Source organism: Manis pentadactyla, chromosome X (assembly GCF_030020395.1).
Source record: "Manis pentadactyla isolate mManPen7 chromosome X, mManPen7.hap1, whole genome shotgun sequence".
Taxonomy (NCBI): domain Eukaryota; kingdom Metazoa; phylum Chordata; class Mammalia; order Pholidota; family Manidae; genus Manis; species Manis pentadactyla.
The window spans coordinates 14,035,791-14,052,311 of NC_080038.1; the positions used below are offsets into that span (position 1 = coordinate 14,035,791).

At 36.5% G+C, this 16,521-nt stretch overlaps 1 protein-coding gene across 5 annotated transcripts in view; it reads right to left on the bottom strand.

Annotated features, from left to right (window-relative positions):
- ADGRG2 (adhesion G protein-coupled receptor G2) overlaps nucleotides 1-16,521 on the bottom strand; it is a 119,417-nt gene that overhangs the window by 26,414 nt on the left and 76,482 nt on the right. For 2 of the 5 annotated variants that reach the window (XM_057495949.1, XM_036912866.2), the window contains 10 exons: nucleotides 15,521-15,556; nucleotides 12,965-13,003; nucleotides 12,844-12,867; nucleotides 11,355-11,393; nucleotides 9,291-9,332; nucleotides 6,717-6,770; nucleotides 3,645-3,700; nucleotides 2,736-2,791; nucleotides 876-915; nucleotides 389-426 (listed from right to left, as the gene is read on the bottom strand). In XM_057495949.1, the coding sequence (XP_057351932.1) occupies nucleotides 389-426; nucleotides 876-915; nucleotides 2,736-2,791; nucleotides 3,645-3,700; nucleotides 6,717-6,770; nucleotides 9,291-9,332; nucleotides 11,355-11,393; nucleotides 12,844-12,867; nucleotides 12,965-13,003; nucleotides 15,521-15,556 (424 nt within the window). The remainder of the gene's footprint in view (nucleotides 1-388; nucleotides 427-875; nucleotides 916-2,735; nucleotides 2,792-3,644; nucleotides 3,701-6,716; nucleotides 6,771-9,290; nucleotides 9,333-11,354; nucleotides 11,394-12,843; nucleotides 12,868-12,964; nucleotides 13,004-15,520; nucleotides 15,557-16,521) is intronic. The other 3 variants (XM_036912867.2, XM_057495950.1, XM_057495951.1) reach the window with 3 other exon arrangements.

The window sequence follows — 16,521 nt, forward strand, 5'->3', positions numbered from 1 at the left end:
TTTTTCCCTCCTCTCTCCTTCTTCTCCCAAGCTCCATATTATGTTCCTTCCATGTCTAGCCTTCACCCTGACTGGCCCACACTGTGAGCCATTTCTTGTTCATACTGATGGCCCTTGGGGCTAAGGACACTGATAATCCTTACCGCCATAGAACCAGAGGCAAATGGCCCAACACCACCCCCGCCCCCTATACTTCATAAAGAAATGAGAAGATGGATGTGACAGTGATGAGGGTTTGGAGGAATAAAAAGATACATATCCAAACTGTCATTAACATGCATTTATTTTAGATGAACATCTTTCAATTTGCAACCTAAGACTCCTCAATACTTTACTTCTTATGAATACAGAAATAATGATATTTATGAAAGTATTCAAAATGACTGACCTTTGGGCTTCTGCTGTGGAACACACTATAAAATACGTCTGAAATAAAGGTATGCATATATATGTTAACTTTGACAGTTGAAAATGTCCAGCAAGATGACCAAGGACTAATCACAGAATCTTAGAACCACAAGAACCCTTAGGGATCATCCAATTCACATTCCTATCAGATTCCTGATGTATGATCAAAGCTATTCAGGCCATAGACTCTGCTTGGATACCTCCAGTGCCAGGTAGCTCACTGTCACACAGGGGGAGCCCTCATTTTAAGAAACATTTGCTTTTACATGAAGGAAAATCTATCCCCTTGTTAACATCCATCCATTGAGCCTACTTCTGATTTCTGGAGTAATGGAAGTCATCTGTTTATTCTTTTACATGACAGATTTGGGGGAATTTAAATATATATCTCTTCAGGAATGCAGAACTCCATGCTTCCCCCCAAATATTAACAATCATAAACAATGTACAGAATGTACTATGATTACCTCACTTAGGGTTTGCAGGGTTTTGTTGAGCTCTGACTGTCTGTTAATAAAATAAGAAAAATTAACATGAAGAAGATCACTGGTGATGTTAAATTCAAAACAAGTTAGATTTTTGTCAATTAGATGAAGCATATGGAATTTATTGCTTGCAGTGTTCACTTTGAAGAAACGCTGCATATAATAAAAGATTCCTATTTGGGAAAAATAAATTATTTATATGACAAGGGAAACTAACCAGACAGAAGCTGTATTGTTTCTAGCCAACAGCAAGATATAAATTATGGCTGAACAATCTTGTTATTCATTAGGCTACTGCGACCCACAGCAGCTTCTGGCAGAAGGCCTCAGGGACAGCCGACCCACGGCAAAATTTCTGAGAAGGGCCCGCCACTCTCTCTGGGAACCCTGTGCCTTGGGTTTCTTCCTCACTGCCTGTGCACCTGACCCTGCCTTTCCTCTAGCACTCTCCAGTCCTGCCTTCCCCTCCTCACAAGCCCTCTTCAGGAATTTCCCTCCTTCCTCACCTCCAGTCCCACTTGAACAACACTTTTAGTTCTTCAACATGGCAGAGCTTCACAGGAAGTTAGGATGAAAGAAATCTAGTTAAGGAATTCACTCTAAGGCAGTGACTCTCAAGCAGGGTGACTGCCCACCAGGGCATACCTGGCAACATCTGGAGACGTTTTTGATTGTCATAATTGAAGGCCGGGTGCTACTGGCATCTAGTGGATAGAGGCCAGGGATCCGTTACATACCCTACAGTGCACAACACAGCCCCACATAACGAAGAACTATGAGGCCCAAAATGTCAGTAGCACTGAGGAACCCTGCTCCAAGGAATGGGCAATAGTTCTAGGTGCCTCCAGGGAAGCCCTGGAGGGAAGAAGAGAAGGACTGTGGCAATTGTCAGCTAGCTTTTCCAGCTACAGAAGCCGCTCCTCCATCACTGTGCTCAGAGGCCACCTTCTCTCTGGGGTTTTCCTGGCCCCTCTAGTCAGATCTGACCTCTCCAATTGCTCTACATTCAAATAGTTTGGACGTCCTTCGGTACCCTGTACATGTCACCTTCATTGTAGGGATCGTATTATATTATCATTTGTTTGCACTCTGCATCTTTCCTACCAGACACGAGGCTCCTGGTTCTTAAAATGGACCTCATCCTAGAACCACCCAGGGAGCTTTAAAAAATACCAACGCCTGCGTCTTAGCCCCCAAATACTGATGTAATTGTTATGGAGTATGCCTGGGCATCAGGATTTTTTTAAACTCCCCAGCTGATTTTAATATGCAGCCTGGGGTGAGAACCGCTCTAGACCCAGTTTTCCATCTCAGAGAGTTGGGTTTTATCCCTAAGGCCCAGCACATAATAGGTACTCAACAAATGCTTGGTGCCTGTAAATGAGCTCATCTATATTTCAAGTCTAGTAATTAAGATGAATTACTTACAAGTACACTAAGTCACAGAAACATTTATTGTGATGCATTTTTCATGGTCTGTGCTTGTCTTTATAAACTAAGGTCTGCTTAACAAAGACCTCTCTTTGACTTTTGAATCACTGATGTTTCATGAAAGCATGAAATGGAGTCCTACCTTGAACTCTTCTTTCAACCTTGCTAGCTACCAAATCATTTACAACTCAAATACCAATTCAGATGGAGCTCTTACATAATTTCAGAGCACCAAAAAGAATAGCTTCACAGAGTTATCAGTTGATGACAAGTGACTATGGTTAGTTTGCAATTCTTTATAACTTTGCATCTGTCTCTTTCTTATTCTTGTTTTCCGAAAGTAAAGACAGCTCACAAGGATCTTCCCATGGTCAATGTGTTAAATTTTAAATCAAACAGCAGATTACTCACTTCAATTCACTTAAAGACAGGACTCCAGTTAAGGTGCCATTAGCCATATTTCGATTCTGTTAGAAGCAGAAAATAATTAAGAATACAACAAATACTGTTTTGGATTTTTACACTCTAACAAGAAGTTGTCCTTCAGTTGTGTTGGTTACCCAAAGACTGTGAATCCTAACTGCATGGAATACTGTCTAGCAAACAATCAAATCCATACTGACTAAGCCAGTTATATTTTTGTTTTCTTTAAAAAATATTCTGAATCAGAAATTCTGATATGCTAATTTCTGTCTTTCATTGTTCCATTATTCTTCCCCCAAAATAACACTTTAAAGTTTTCTACAAGAAAGGTCCCAAATTTAAGTGAAAGATCCCAGTGTCCAAAGAGAACCTTGGTAGCAGCCATCACTGCATTTCTAGCACCTAGCTCATTTTCTGGCACACAGCAGGTGTTCAGGAAATAGTCACTGAATGAACAAACCACATTTAGCTGGGATACTCTGAACCAATCTAGGTTTTGGGAAGGTTGAAACTATTGCATCCAGTTCCCCATGGGGTGAACAGTATGAGATTCAGAAGTCTATTCTTTGGTTCAATATGTTATATTTCTTATTGCTAGGAGTTTCTAATATAATTTAAAATTTTGACTGGCCATAGAATTGCATTAAATAAACATTCTTATTTAGCAGCAAACCTAGTGAAAACTAAAGTGTAATTATTAACAAAAATACCACAACTGTTAGAAAGTCAAGCCCTCTTGACAAAGCTAGTCACTCAACAACACATATATTTTATTTAAATTTGGTCATAAAAGTAAATATGCCAATTATCATAAATAATCTGAACTGTCAACAAATCTTTAAATACGCAAGAATTCACTTTCTAAGACTGAGATAGAAAAAAGTCTTTAAAACCTACCTGGGTAATATTGTTTTCTTCATCATATTCAAACATTATCTCCCCTCTGAAAAATGCTAAAAATAAATTTTCAAAAAGAAATTTGAGACCTTTATCCTTAGAGCTTTAGGATTATTACAACACAGAAAAAGATTATCAGATTACTTTATAAATAGAGTTCCATAAAACTCTGTTGTTATTCACATTTACTCTTTCCCATCAGTAAGTTACTCAATAATTACCAACATAATTACCTGAAAATATGAACTATAAATTTTATGTGGGAATGCAGAAAGAGGAAAAAACTTGTCTCCTTGTCAAGCAATTTTATCCCTACACGCTGCTCATCAGAACTTTGTTTCCCTTAAAGATGCTAAAGGGGGGGGGCCCTGTGGCTCTAATGCGAAAAATCTTTTTAAGTTGTTGTAGTTGCAGTTACACAGATAAGAACGGAGGGAAAAAGTGTTTCTCAGCAGTTAAGCAACCTTGTGAAAGTCTATTTATTCTTTGCCATTTTTTTTTCTTTTTAAAATATAGCTACCAAATGCTGTATCTTTCCTAGGAACAAAGTTGAGATTTTGCTTTGAAACTTGAATAGTGTACAGGACAAAACCATTCTTCAACTGAACAACTCATTGTAGCTTTTATCCCAGAAATGCCAGAAAAACCCTGTTCTCAAAATGCTCACTTTGGGAAATACTGAACTCAATTTTGGTTAATGTATTTCCTACAGGGTATATTCAGAGGGGCTTTGACCATCTGGAAACAAATAAAATAGAGACTCCTTAACAGAAGCACATTGTGTATACATAATCTACAGTGACAAAAAACTGGCTTCTTAAGGAGATGGGCAAGGATGACTAGAGCAGGGGTTAGCTAACTCTTCTTGTAAAATATTAGATAATAAGTATTTGAGGTTTTGTGTGCCACATTTTCTCTATTGAAACTACTCAACTTTGTGACTGCAGTACAAAAGCAGCCATAGACAGTATGTAAATGAATGGCTTAGCTGTGTTCCAATAAAAGTTTATTTACAAAAACAGGTGACCAGCTATTTCTGGACTATGGACAGTAGTTCACAAACCCTAGCTAAAGGGTTGAAGGCCTGCTCATCTTATCTTTTACTGCACCTCAGTGTATAACTCATTCCCACAGCCAAGTACCCAATGGTCCACTTCCACTTAAAATGGCTGACAAAGCCACCAGACCAGTGATTAACATGATTTATCTACTTCAGCAACTTTTCTACTGAGAACCTCAACTTTTGCACATTGGTACTGAAATTTCAATTAACATAGTACATAATTATTAAAAGTAAAGATACTTGATATATGCATAGAATTACTGATCCATTTCTGAAAAAATTTTAGCTTTTGAAAAGTTATTGTGTGTGTGTGTGTGCACACTCATGCACACGCCAACACCCATGGTTTCTCACCTTCACCCCTTCATTCTCCAAGTTCATCCTTCAGTCTTGTTGAGCACATGTTGAGTTTTATAAATGTGCTGAGAGCACAATGGTAGCAGAGCAACCAGGAAGCCACTACCTTTTAACCCTCAGCCTAACTCTGCCCAGTCAACCCCCAGTTTTTTCAACAGCCTCCATTTCCCTTAATGAATCCAGATTGGAACCTGCAAGAAGTGAAGGTTTCTAATTTCTGGCAGGATATAATGGAATTTCTGGTGCCAAAAGAGTTGGTTCCCTGATGAGGTGGTTTTTACCAGACACTAAAACAAGTGGTCAATTCAGTCACTTAATTGGGGAAAACATTACTCCAACCAGCTTCCTGGCATCTGTTATTCAAGATGACCAGTTTTTTTGACTAAATGTTCAATTTTCAAAGTTATCAAACATGTAGACACAACACTAAACTAGACGTTAGTCACCAGTCCAAAACATAGATGAAGCATAAAAATAATGGAATTATGGAGAATTCAGTAAAGCAAAGGGTAAAGGAGGAGCGAGGGAAGAAGGAGAGAAGAGAGAGTTATACAAGAGGAAAGAGAAATGTATCCAACAGTGTTTATTTTTCTTTAATCAAAACCAGCTAATATTTTCCTGCTATATCCTACCTAGAGCATACTATCAGCAAAAAGCTCTTATAAATAAATCTCATTCACACAAACAGAAAGTGGAGCATTCTTTCAAAAGAAAATTTTCTTCTTTTCTAAACTATCCAACCTTAACTTATTTTACTTGAAACTATTCCCTATGTTTTTCAAATTATTAAACTGTTAAAATGAACAGAATAAAAGGAAAACATTCCTATAATGATTTTTTTTTTATCTCAGTGGAGTCATACTAAGACTTTACTATTATATGATACTGCGTTACCTTCCTCTTCTGTCTTCCCATGATCCAGTTCTGACCTGCCACACCATGTTTTTCTGTTTTTCACATCTGCTTTCATTGATTTTTAACAAGGGAGCCCAGAGAGCCAAACCAATGTGAGAAAAGTGGTTGTTTCACTTCTTCTGGCCCATGGCAGAAGGGAAAATATTCCTATTTCAAAAATAGCATGTTCTCAAGAGATTTCCATATCAAGTTTAAAAAATAGTAGACAGTCTTAGTTAGAGATGGCAAAATACACTATGGGCACTACTGGAATTAGCATCCCATTAAACCAGGTATACATGAGGTTTTCAGCATTCTATTAGAGTTGTTAGTTTTATTTTCAGGAAAAGACAACATCCTGTCTCTAAGCTATAATACTTAAGGTCCTATGGAAAAGATGCAAGGATTCATAGACAAGAAGTGGCTTTCAATATTAAGTTCATTATTAGTTATGTTCATGAATCAACTCTAAGGGTATTTATTTAAAGCTTTGGATTCAAAGCTATGGTTAAAATTATTTGGTGTAGAGCTTCATGTTCTCATATTAAGGATGTTAATCCATAATCTCACTAGGTATTAGTAAGACAATTTCAGCAAGATCTAAAATTTGCTTTTGTTTTCATTCAGGACTCTTAGTACCCAGGTAGTATGAAAAGAGACAGATGAGGCACATATCGCATATTCAACAGGAGAAAAACAAACCATTTTTCTTATGGAGCTAATTTATATGGTAATGTGAAATGTACACAAAAACCAACCTGAGTCATTGCAAACAGATGACAAATTGCAGGAATTTCTCTGGGGTTTGACTCCTGCAAAGAAAACACAGCTAGCCAGTTAAGCATGTCAACACCTGTACTTATATACTTCATTATCAAAAGAATTCACAAACTTAGGCATAAAATGTGGATGTAACTGGCTGGATGAATTTTACAAAGACTTAAAAGAATGACAGTTTTCATTTCTTACTTGGTCAGCTATGAAACTTGAATCTTTACTATTCTTTAGTATGTCAGTATCTGATCCCCTACTCCTCCCTAACATTTCTTTGCCCCATTCCCAGTTTATCCCTCCTCTGTCCAACATAAAAAGAACAATGTGAATGCAAATCAAGTATAAAGGCTTTAAATAGAATAGCCCTTACTCGTAACTCCTCCTTCCTTTCCTGCTCAGGGGAGTCCATGAACACTCTAATGCAGGTCTTAGCTCCTTATGCAAATGTATGTGTGAAATAACATCAATGTCATGATACCATTTAACATGGCCAAAAATTACAAAATTCAAAAAATATTTGCTGAGCACCTACCATATTCTATAGGTTTTGGAAAGCTCCAGCTGCAGCCCCTGCCCTCAATGAGCTTACAGTCTAGTGATACCAGCCAGTAAATAAAAAGTTATAATGAAGGCAAAATGGAGTGATGGCCAGGACAACAGACCACGCAGGCATACAAAGGAGATGAATAAGGGATGAAATAAGCCACATTACAACAAAAAACTTCATACTCATTAACCTGAGAAACACTTTCTCCTTTGGTGAAAGGAGAAGTATATCTCTTCTTTGATTTGAAAAGAACTCAAGGTTTACTCCTTAAGAATTTTGCCTTCATTGATTTCATCCTTTTGGCGAAGTATAAGAAATCTATAGTAAATGTGGCAGGCAAATACTGATGATAATGCATTAAGCAAACTGCCAAGGGGAAAGGTTGTTACACTAAGGAATATTTTGCTACTCTTGTTAGGTCTGGTTTCATCAGAATTATGTATGTAATACCTGATTGCTCTTTTATTTTCATTGCACTGTATGTGTGCTTAATTCTTTCTTAAGAGAAGTAGTTTGAACACAAACTAAAATTATAATTTGTGTTAGTGCAGGTGATATGGTTCCTGCTAGAATGGTTTGGTGGATGTTTGCTATATAGTCATCATGCTTCAGCTAAGAGTTTTGATTCAGCAAGCAAACTGAATTTAGTTGCCAAAAGTTACCTGACATGTAGATTTCTATATTGTTCCACAGTAATGTTAACCCACACCAAAGGGGAAAGATTTCATTTTAAATATACATGCTTGTGGATGTAACTCACTAGAAATATACACTACACAAATATTATAGAATATACAGATGGTGGGTAGTAATGCTTTTAAATATTCTTTATAACTATTTGTCTCTTGCTTACTAAGCTTTTCATTCTATCATCTCACACCTTTCTCTGAATTTTAGTGGCACCTTCATTTCCAGTGATGTGTGTCTTTTGCTGCTCATCCATACTGAGAATTTTCTTCCCTATGTTAGGGCTGTTATCTGCAATTCCCCCAAGGCCATGGCCACAGGTCATCCTTTAAATCATTAGTGAGAAAACTTTGTAAAGGGTCAAATAGTAAGTATTTTAGGCTTTGTGGGCCATATAGTCTGTCACAACTACTCACTCATACTGTTCATTATAGGAAAAGTAACCTAGAAAATATGTAAACAAATGGGCATGGCAGTGTTCAAAAAAACCTTTATTTACAAAAACAGGTGGTGGGCCATATTTGGCCCAGAGGCCATAGTTTGCCAACCCCTGTGTTTAATCAACCAGAAGCCTTTGTTAAGCAGGTCATGTATCCCTAGTCTTGCACTAGGTACTTAAAAGTACATTCCTTTTTTGATTTAAAAAAGAGTTTGAGGCTGCTCTCTCTGTCCTCTCTGTCTCTCTGTCCCCCTGCTCTCTCTCTCTCTCTCTGTCTCTCTCTGTCTCTCTTCCCCTCTGGGGCAGCCACTTTCTCAAAAAATCCTCAACTGCCTATAAAACCCCCTAGACAATGCACCACTACGGGCTCTCTTGTCCCCTCCTGGCATGAGCCAGGAGCTCTATTCTCTCACTTTATTTCTAAATAAAAGCCTGTACCTTGCTCTCCTAAAAAAAAAAAAAAAAAAAAAAAAAAAAATGAGTTTAAGGTTCACTTCTCCAATAATCTTGCCTTCATAAATTACATCTCATTGATAACCATTAGCACCATCCCTTCTATCTGCCATGCCTCTTAACAATGTCAGAAACACTTGTGTAATCACTGCCTTTATCTGTGTACATGTTCATGTTAGTCATCTGTTTGTTTGCCTTGTCTCTCCCCACAGACTAGAAGATTCTTGAATGTGGGCATTGTGCCTGATCATTATTACATAGCCCCAACATTTAGCACAACTTCAGGTACCCAGTGCATAAACATCTATTCTTTAAGAACAGATTTCATATTTAAAAGGTAGGAAAAAAGTGAAAGAAGACAAACACCAGCCATTTGTTTAATTTTAGTTTAGTTATAAAACAGAAAGTCTTGATACCGATAATAAGTCATACCTGATGCATTGAAGGTTTTTACTACAGTGATTTTAGTTTTTTCTGCAAAGAAGCAATTTAAATATTAGAGCAGAATTGTTGCTTGGTTTTAAAAAACAATTTGGCATGAGTATCATTTTAGTGAAGTGCTCAGAAAATTATACTGTGACACTTCAAGAGTATTGGTCAGCTCAGGAACAGAATGAATGGGAATTGCATGTGCAGATCGTATGGCACTGGTAATAGGGTGGGTCTGGGATTTGTATTTCCATGTTTACACAGCTAGACCACGCCCATTACACACCCACTGCTTGTGAAATTCTCCTGCAGTTTCCATGCACTGCTGCTAGACAAAGTAACAAGGACTTACACTTCAGATATGTAGAATTAAGTCACTATCAGGACAAACCTTCAGGTGATAGGTTGTAAAAAGCAGGTGATCCAGAATAAAGTTAACAGAAACAGTAAACACAGGATCTAAAATATGACTACTATACTCTGTAATCAAGGAAGTTTCCTGCCCTTTTCCTTAGGAGTTGATACAATATTATCCCCATTGTATTGACAGATAAAATTATTCTCAGAGAGGTGGAGGCTCTTCAACTATAGTCATACAAGCTCAAAGCAGAACCAGGACTAACTTCAAAGTCAATGACTCACAGGCAAATATTAACATACTCTGAAGAAGCAAGCCTTAGAAATATCTTCTCAACACACTTCTGGGACAGAGCCCATGGTTCATTTCCCAGGTAATGGAGAACCAGGTTCAGAAATCCTTGTGTAAGGATGGCCAATTAGAAGAGGCTGTGTTCAAGACACAGATTGGCAAAGGTCTGTCTCCTAGGGTGAGATGGCAAATTCTGAAGAAAACATAAAGCCCAGATCTTGGAAAAGCACTTAATGATGATGCTATATGATAGTTTTAGAAACCCCAGTAATGTATATGTTACTGATGAGTTTCTGTTTCGATGTGTGACTCAACCACAGGCAATGACTGGTGGTTAATTACAGAGGCTGATAGCATTTTGCATTCATTAAGAATCCTTTAAATATATTATTTTGTTTGCCCTGATACTTTCCAGAGCTAACAAAATACAACTGTGACATGAATTTCTGGTTCTAGTAACAAAAGTGCTTTTGGGAAAAATGTTCAACCTAACTTATCAGCAAGAATACAAAATAGAACCTAAGACTTGGTGAAGGGGGGAGCCTAGTGAACATAATATCCTTCATGTAATTGTAGATTAATGATACAAAAAAAAAATAGAACCTAAGGAACTGAGAAAAAGATATAATAATATATGTTATAGTCTCAGCTCTCAGCAAAGGTAGTGACACAGACATTCTCATGCACTGCTGGCAGGAATGTTGCTGGGTACAACCTTTCTAGAAGGTAATTATCAAGAGCCTTAAAATATTCATAATGCTAATGCATTGAGTCCAATCCTTGGAGTGCATCTTACAGAAATCAGGGATGAATGGAAGATAATGGCACAAGGATGTTCATTACAACAATTTCTATTAAAAAAGTATGTATAAACAACTTTAATAATGTTCAATATAACACAACGGAGTATTATCAAGTCATTAACAGTAAGGGACACTGGAAAATACTTATAATTTAATATAAAGTTAAAGGGGTGAGATACAAAAATCTATAAACTATGACTATTTTGTAAAAGATATATATATTATAGTATGTATATATATATATGATACTGAATGGAAATATAACATTATTAACAAAGTCTTAGGAAAGTTACATTAAAGATTATTTCTAATTTCTTTATATTTTTCTATGTTCTCCATTTTTTATGAGCTAAGGTGTATTACTATTATAATTGTTTAAATAATGTTATTTTAAATGGAGTGCTATGGCCATAAGCAGTTTGGAAGTTCAAGAGTGTGGTGACACCAAAATTATAGTTAAATGTCCAAGTAAAATGAGTAATAAATCAACAGTTAAAGGCACAGGAAGTGGGCAAGGAGATAACCTATACTAACCCAGAAGACCAATCACACAAATGAGAAGCTCAAGAAGGTACAGAAGATAAGCTATTATATTTGGAAATAACTTGATATTACCTGTTTTGTTTAAAGTAGATAATACGTTTGAAGTAGCATCTGAAATAAAATAATAAAAATTAGCCTAACTATTGGCATGATTAACAAACACATGAATCTTCCTAGGTTCCTTAAACATTTCACTGTTCCCAAAATCCCAGAGAGGCAGAGTTTTGCAAAAGCCAACTGACACTATCAAACATATTTGCTGCCCACTCCCTCACCACACTATCCATTCTCCAACTCCCAGAGATAATTCCTAAGCAAGTACTCATTCATTCAAAATGTGTTTCCTGAACACAAGTTATGTGTCTAAAACACAGCAACACTTCCATAATTATTAGATTTAAATAAACCCATTTATGTGGTTTAATATTTTGTCCCTTTTTTTCTCTATTATAATGAAAGTCCCTAAGAGATATGATATTACCAGTTAATACTAACTTTAATACATAACCCTGTGGATGCTTATACATCTTTACCTAATAGTACACTCTTAAAGCAATTTTTAAGTAATTCTAGTTTAAATTTGGAGTTCTTAAACATTATGTTCAACTATTAGGAAAATCTGATTTTGATCTTGTTTCATTTAAAATATCCAGTTCAAAATGTATTCTATTGGTAAACTTCTAAATGAAAATTACTCTAGAAATTATTATTCGGATGAAACTTAGGGGGAAAAAAGGCATGCATCATCATACTTTTTTAAAACCCCACATAAAATATGATACAAAAATAACTACCAAAGCTATTTTGAAGATGTTCTGTCACTTTAAAAAGTAACTGCATATAAAAATGATAATGTCTGGCCCTTCCCATTGGACCAAATATGAAATTAAGCCAGTTTAGATCAGTGTGAGCTACATCTATGATTGTTTAGCTCCTTCACCACTGAACACATGATGAGATTTTATTTTAACTAAAGGGACTGTAAAAAGTGTTGAGTTTTGACTGCAATAAGATAGAAGGCTGTCTACCCATGTTGGGGAGGGAACAGAATGTGCTGCCCTGCCCACCTCCCTCAAATATAGTCCAGTTATTCACCCTTTTCTCTAGCATGAAGAAGATGCCAGCTTTTTTCCATTTCATACGATTTAAAAATTGATAGAAATCATCTGTAAAAAGGCTGTTTCTGAACACTCTGTGCCTCCCAATCCATGCTGAATCATATTGAAGTCACTGGATGTGCTTTTCACATTTAAGCAATTTGTCCCATAAAATGGATTGGCACTGTGTTGGACAGCAAGTAATACGGAGTAGTCAAAATGTGGTCGGTCTGTCCTGTCTTTCCCAGAACAGAGTGGTGGAGGACTGTTCTCTCCATGTGAATAACAATTTTATCAGTTAGCCAGAAAGTTCAGGTCTCCCTTTCAGGGTTGACAGTTGTGGGGGTGTTTTTTTGTTGTTTTGACTTTTTGCTATTTCAATATGGAAACCTTCAACACCATTCATCGTACTTATGTTCATATTAAGGGCTATCAATTTTTACTTGCTTCAGAAAAACTCTTACCATTTAGGCTTGTTGTTTCAACCTCTTTTATCCCAAGGAAAAAAAACAATACAAAGTATAATTAAATCAAAAACTTAAAACAAATTGGGCTTTAATTTTTTCAAAATCTTGCCTGGAGTACCAGTGAAGTAGGGGACAAAACGAATAAGAGGTGATTCAGCTGCAGGAGAAAAAAAAAAAAACAAAATTTTCAAATTAATACTCTGAAACAGTTATTGATTGAATTTTAGGGAGCTATAACTTTTCAGATATAATTATGGAAAGAATCAGAAAACCCGCTATCAGACAGTATGTAGTTAAGTCTCCAGGTCCCATAATCACTCAGTGAGTAGACATTTAATCAGAGAATTGTAGAGAAAGAACCCAAGAGATGAAATGACTATCTCATTTTATTGATGAAGAACCTGAGTCTCAAGACCACAAAGCCTGCACCTACCTATGGACTATTATGGAAATAAATTTAGGAACCACAACAAAATATGAAAAATAGCACTTTCAAAATTCTTCAGCTGGACAGTTTTAGAAAACACTCTATCCTTTAATTTGCTGACCTACAATTATGAAACATATTGGCACATTGGCTCCACTCAGTTGTAATGGTGCCTGGCAACTCTTCCCATAGTGAATTTAGGGTTTAAAAAAAACAACATTGCTATCACTCAGTACTGAACTACCTAACACAATTTCCTGGTAAGTTATTTTAAAATAAGGCTGCCATTAAGACAATCAATCAAGTTATAAATTTCCTGGGGAGTAATTCCACTTAAGCTAAGAGGTCAGTCTACTATGCACATTTTGCATGTTTAAATATTAAAAGGATCCAATGGCTTGACCTCTGTGTATACACAGGAAAAGTAAACACAAACATTTTACAACTACACCAAGCTTTGCAGTAGCCTGCTCTTCAGCCAGTAAGGACAACATCTGGGTGTGTCAAGGCGCTTGGCTGGCCTGGCTGTTTTAGACCACTCATGCGTTGGCTGAAACACACACACCCTGTCTGTCCTACATTACTGCTTCCATGTTTTGTCATTTACTACATTTTTAAAAAATTACCAAGGATATTTCTTGAGAAGTAAGGCAGTTACTGAGCAGTAAGATTCAACGTGTGGATGTAGAATCCCTTCCTCTTGAGGCAGAACAAAATAAATGGCCAAAGCTGGGTTTTGCCTATTAATTCTTCTGAATGTTGATGACTGGTGATGCCATCCAAAGAGGTGTGTAGGCATAGCTGTCTGTTCATCCCTGGATGTGCACTGGCTCTTACTTCCCAGTTAGTGCAGCTCTCCCCCAGGACACCCAGAACCCAGCTGTGACTGGAATCAGTGTGTGCCTCCCAAACCACATACCCCATCCCATGCAAACAGGATTTTGTAAAGATATCACCATGGTTAAGTTTGATGAAGGCTGTTGTACCAGAAGAAAAATACAGTGGTTCATTTTACCCTAGTAGGTTAATAACAAGGTGGCAAATTGGCACAGTAAAAAGAGTGTGGGTTTTGGAGACTTGTAATCCTGGGTTCAAATCTTTGCCCATTACTTAATAACTCATAAGAATGACAGTTATTACTTACTGAGGATTTACTCTGTGCCAGGCATGTGTTATCTCATTTCATCTTTACAACCACCCTATGAAACAGGTACTGTTATTCCCCCCATTTACAGATGAAGAAACTGAGGCACAGAAAGGTGAAGGAACTTGCCCACAGTCACACAGCTAGCAATAGGGGTGGGAGGGTGGTGGCCAAATTCAAACCCAAGTGGTCTGGCTCCAGAGAATGTGTGAACATGAGCAAGTTTTATCCTCTCTGATCTTGTTTCTTCAACTATAACATGAATATAATGATTCCTATGCTACAAGATTGAAAATAGAATGAGATGTCTGAATATTCTCAGGCATGTAGTATGTGCATGAGAACTAACAGCTATTATTATTCATTTTATTTCAATGAATTAATAACATTAGAAGCTCATATTCACACAACTAAGCATAGAATGTGAGTTGACTTAATCCTTACCATAAAAGATTGTTTTGTAATGTATGGTATACCAGAAAGAATACAGAAGTAGGAGGCAGAGAAGCCACATGCTTCTCTGTGTGATGGGGGGCAACAAACTATGTGACCTTAGCTAAGTCACTCAGCCATTCCAGAGTCACCGTCTCATCAGCTAAGGGATGGGGCTGGACTACTTTATCTCTGAGGTTGCAGTTCCCTCTAGCAGTCTCGGAAGCGCGTTTTAGTTTATTTGCCTTCCCATTCTCTTGAGTGCTAAGCCCTTAGAAGCCTTCTGAAAATATTCATTCATTGGGTTACTGAGGAAATATATATATCTCATCCCATGGATGTAAGACCATTCAGCACATTTTATGTTCTTCATACTCTTCAGGAGACTTGGGAACTACAATACTAAAAATAGTAGTGAAGAACTTATAATCAGTGACTGTAACGAAACCCCACAATTTATTCCCCAACTTTGTCCAGCAATATGGGCATATCAATACGCCTGTCCTCTTATCTATGTTTGCTATTGATTTTTTAAATGTAGGTTTAATAATGAATTTAACTAGGCTTCTTGGAAGAAAACAGTTTTGCTGTAACTGACTGCATGCCATATTGCGTGGAGAACTTTTAGCATATTTTCCTGAAATTCCCCAAAGTCATGAAATAAGTCTTACCAGATGGTGATAACAAACTGGAATTATCAGCATTCTCTGTTGAAGAAAAAGATGATTTAAAATTAATTTATGTTGTGCATGAATTTGTAGATTAACGTCTTCAATGGGAGTGAATGTGAAATGTTGGAATAGCTACCAAAAGAGGGCAGTATGTTAATTTACTATTATTTTCAACAGCCTAATCAGTACTTTTCAATTCTCTACAAAGACATATCTCTGGTGAAGCAATTCTTCCAATTTAACTGTTGACAGTACTCTATATATTTTGTTATATATGGTTTAGTACATCTTAAACTAAAAATGATGACTAAGAACTTTAGTTGTTAGCTAATATTCATTAGAATTTGTAAATGTATACGTCTGCATAAATTAAACTTTCATTGACTGTGCTTCTTATACCTTTTAGCACAGACTTTATACCTATTAAGCCACTTCTTTATTATGACTTAAAACTAGATTAGATGCCTCTGGGTGTATAAGCTATAAGAACTGCTGTGTTATTTATTTGGGGAACATGCTCAGATTCCTTAAAAGAAAAGTAATTCTATTTTTTCCTCCATAAGAATTATACCCAGCTATTGGAGAAACTTCAGAAATTACAGATAAACAAAACAAAGAAATTTAAAACTACCTATGACTTTACCACCCAGAGATAAAACAACATTAACATTTTGGCATATATTCTTTCCTGTCTCTTTCTCTGTGTATAAGTACACAGACATATGAATATGTGTGTACATGTATTTATATGATGATAAGAAAGACCATATCACTTATACTACTTATAACCTGATTTTTCTCATGACGGTATATCCTAAACATTGTTGTATATCATTAAACAACTTTCAATAATACCATTTTGATAACTGCATAGCATTTCACTGATTGGATGTACCTTTAATTTATATAACAAATTTCCTTTTGATGGGCATTTTGGTGTATACAGTTCTGCACAGTTAATAAACAACTACAATAAATCTTTTTGGCTAAATTTTTGCATA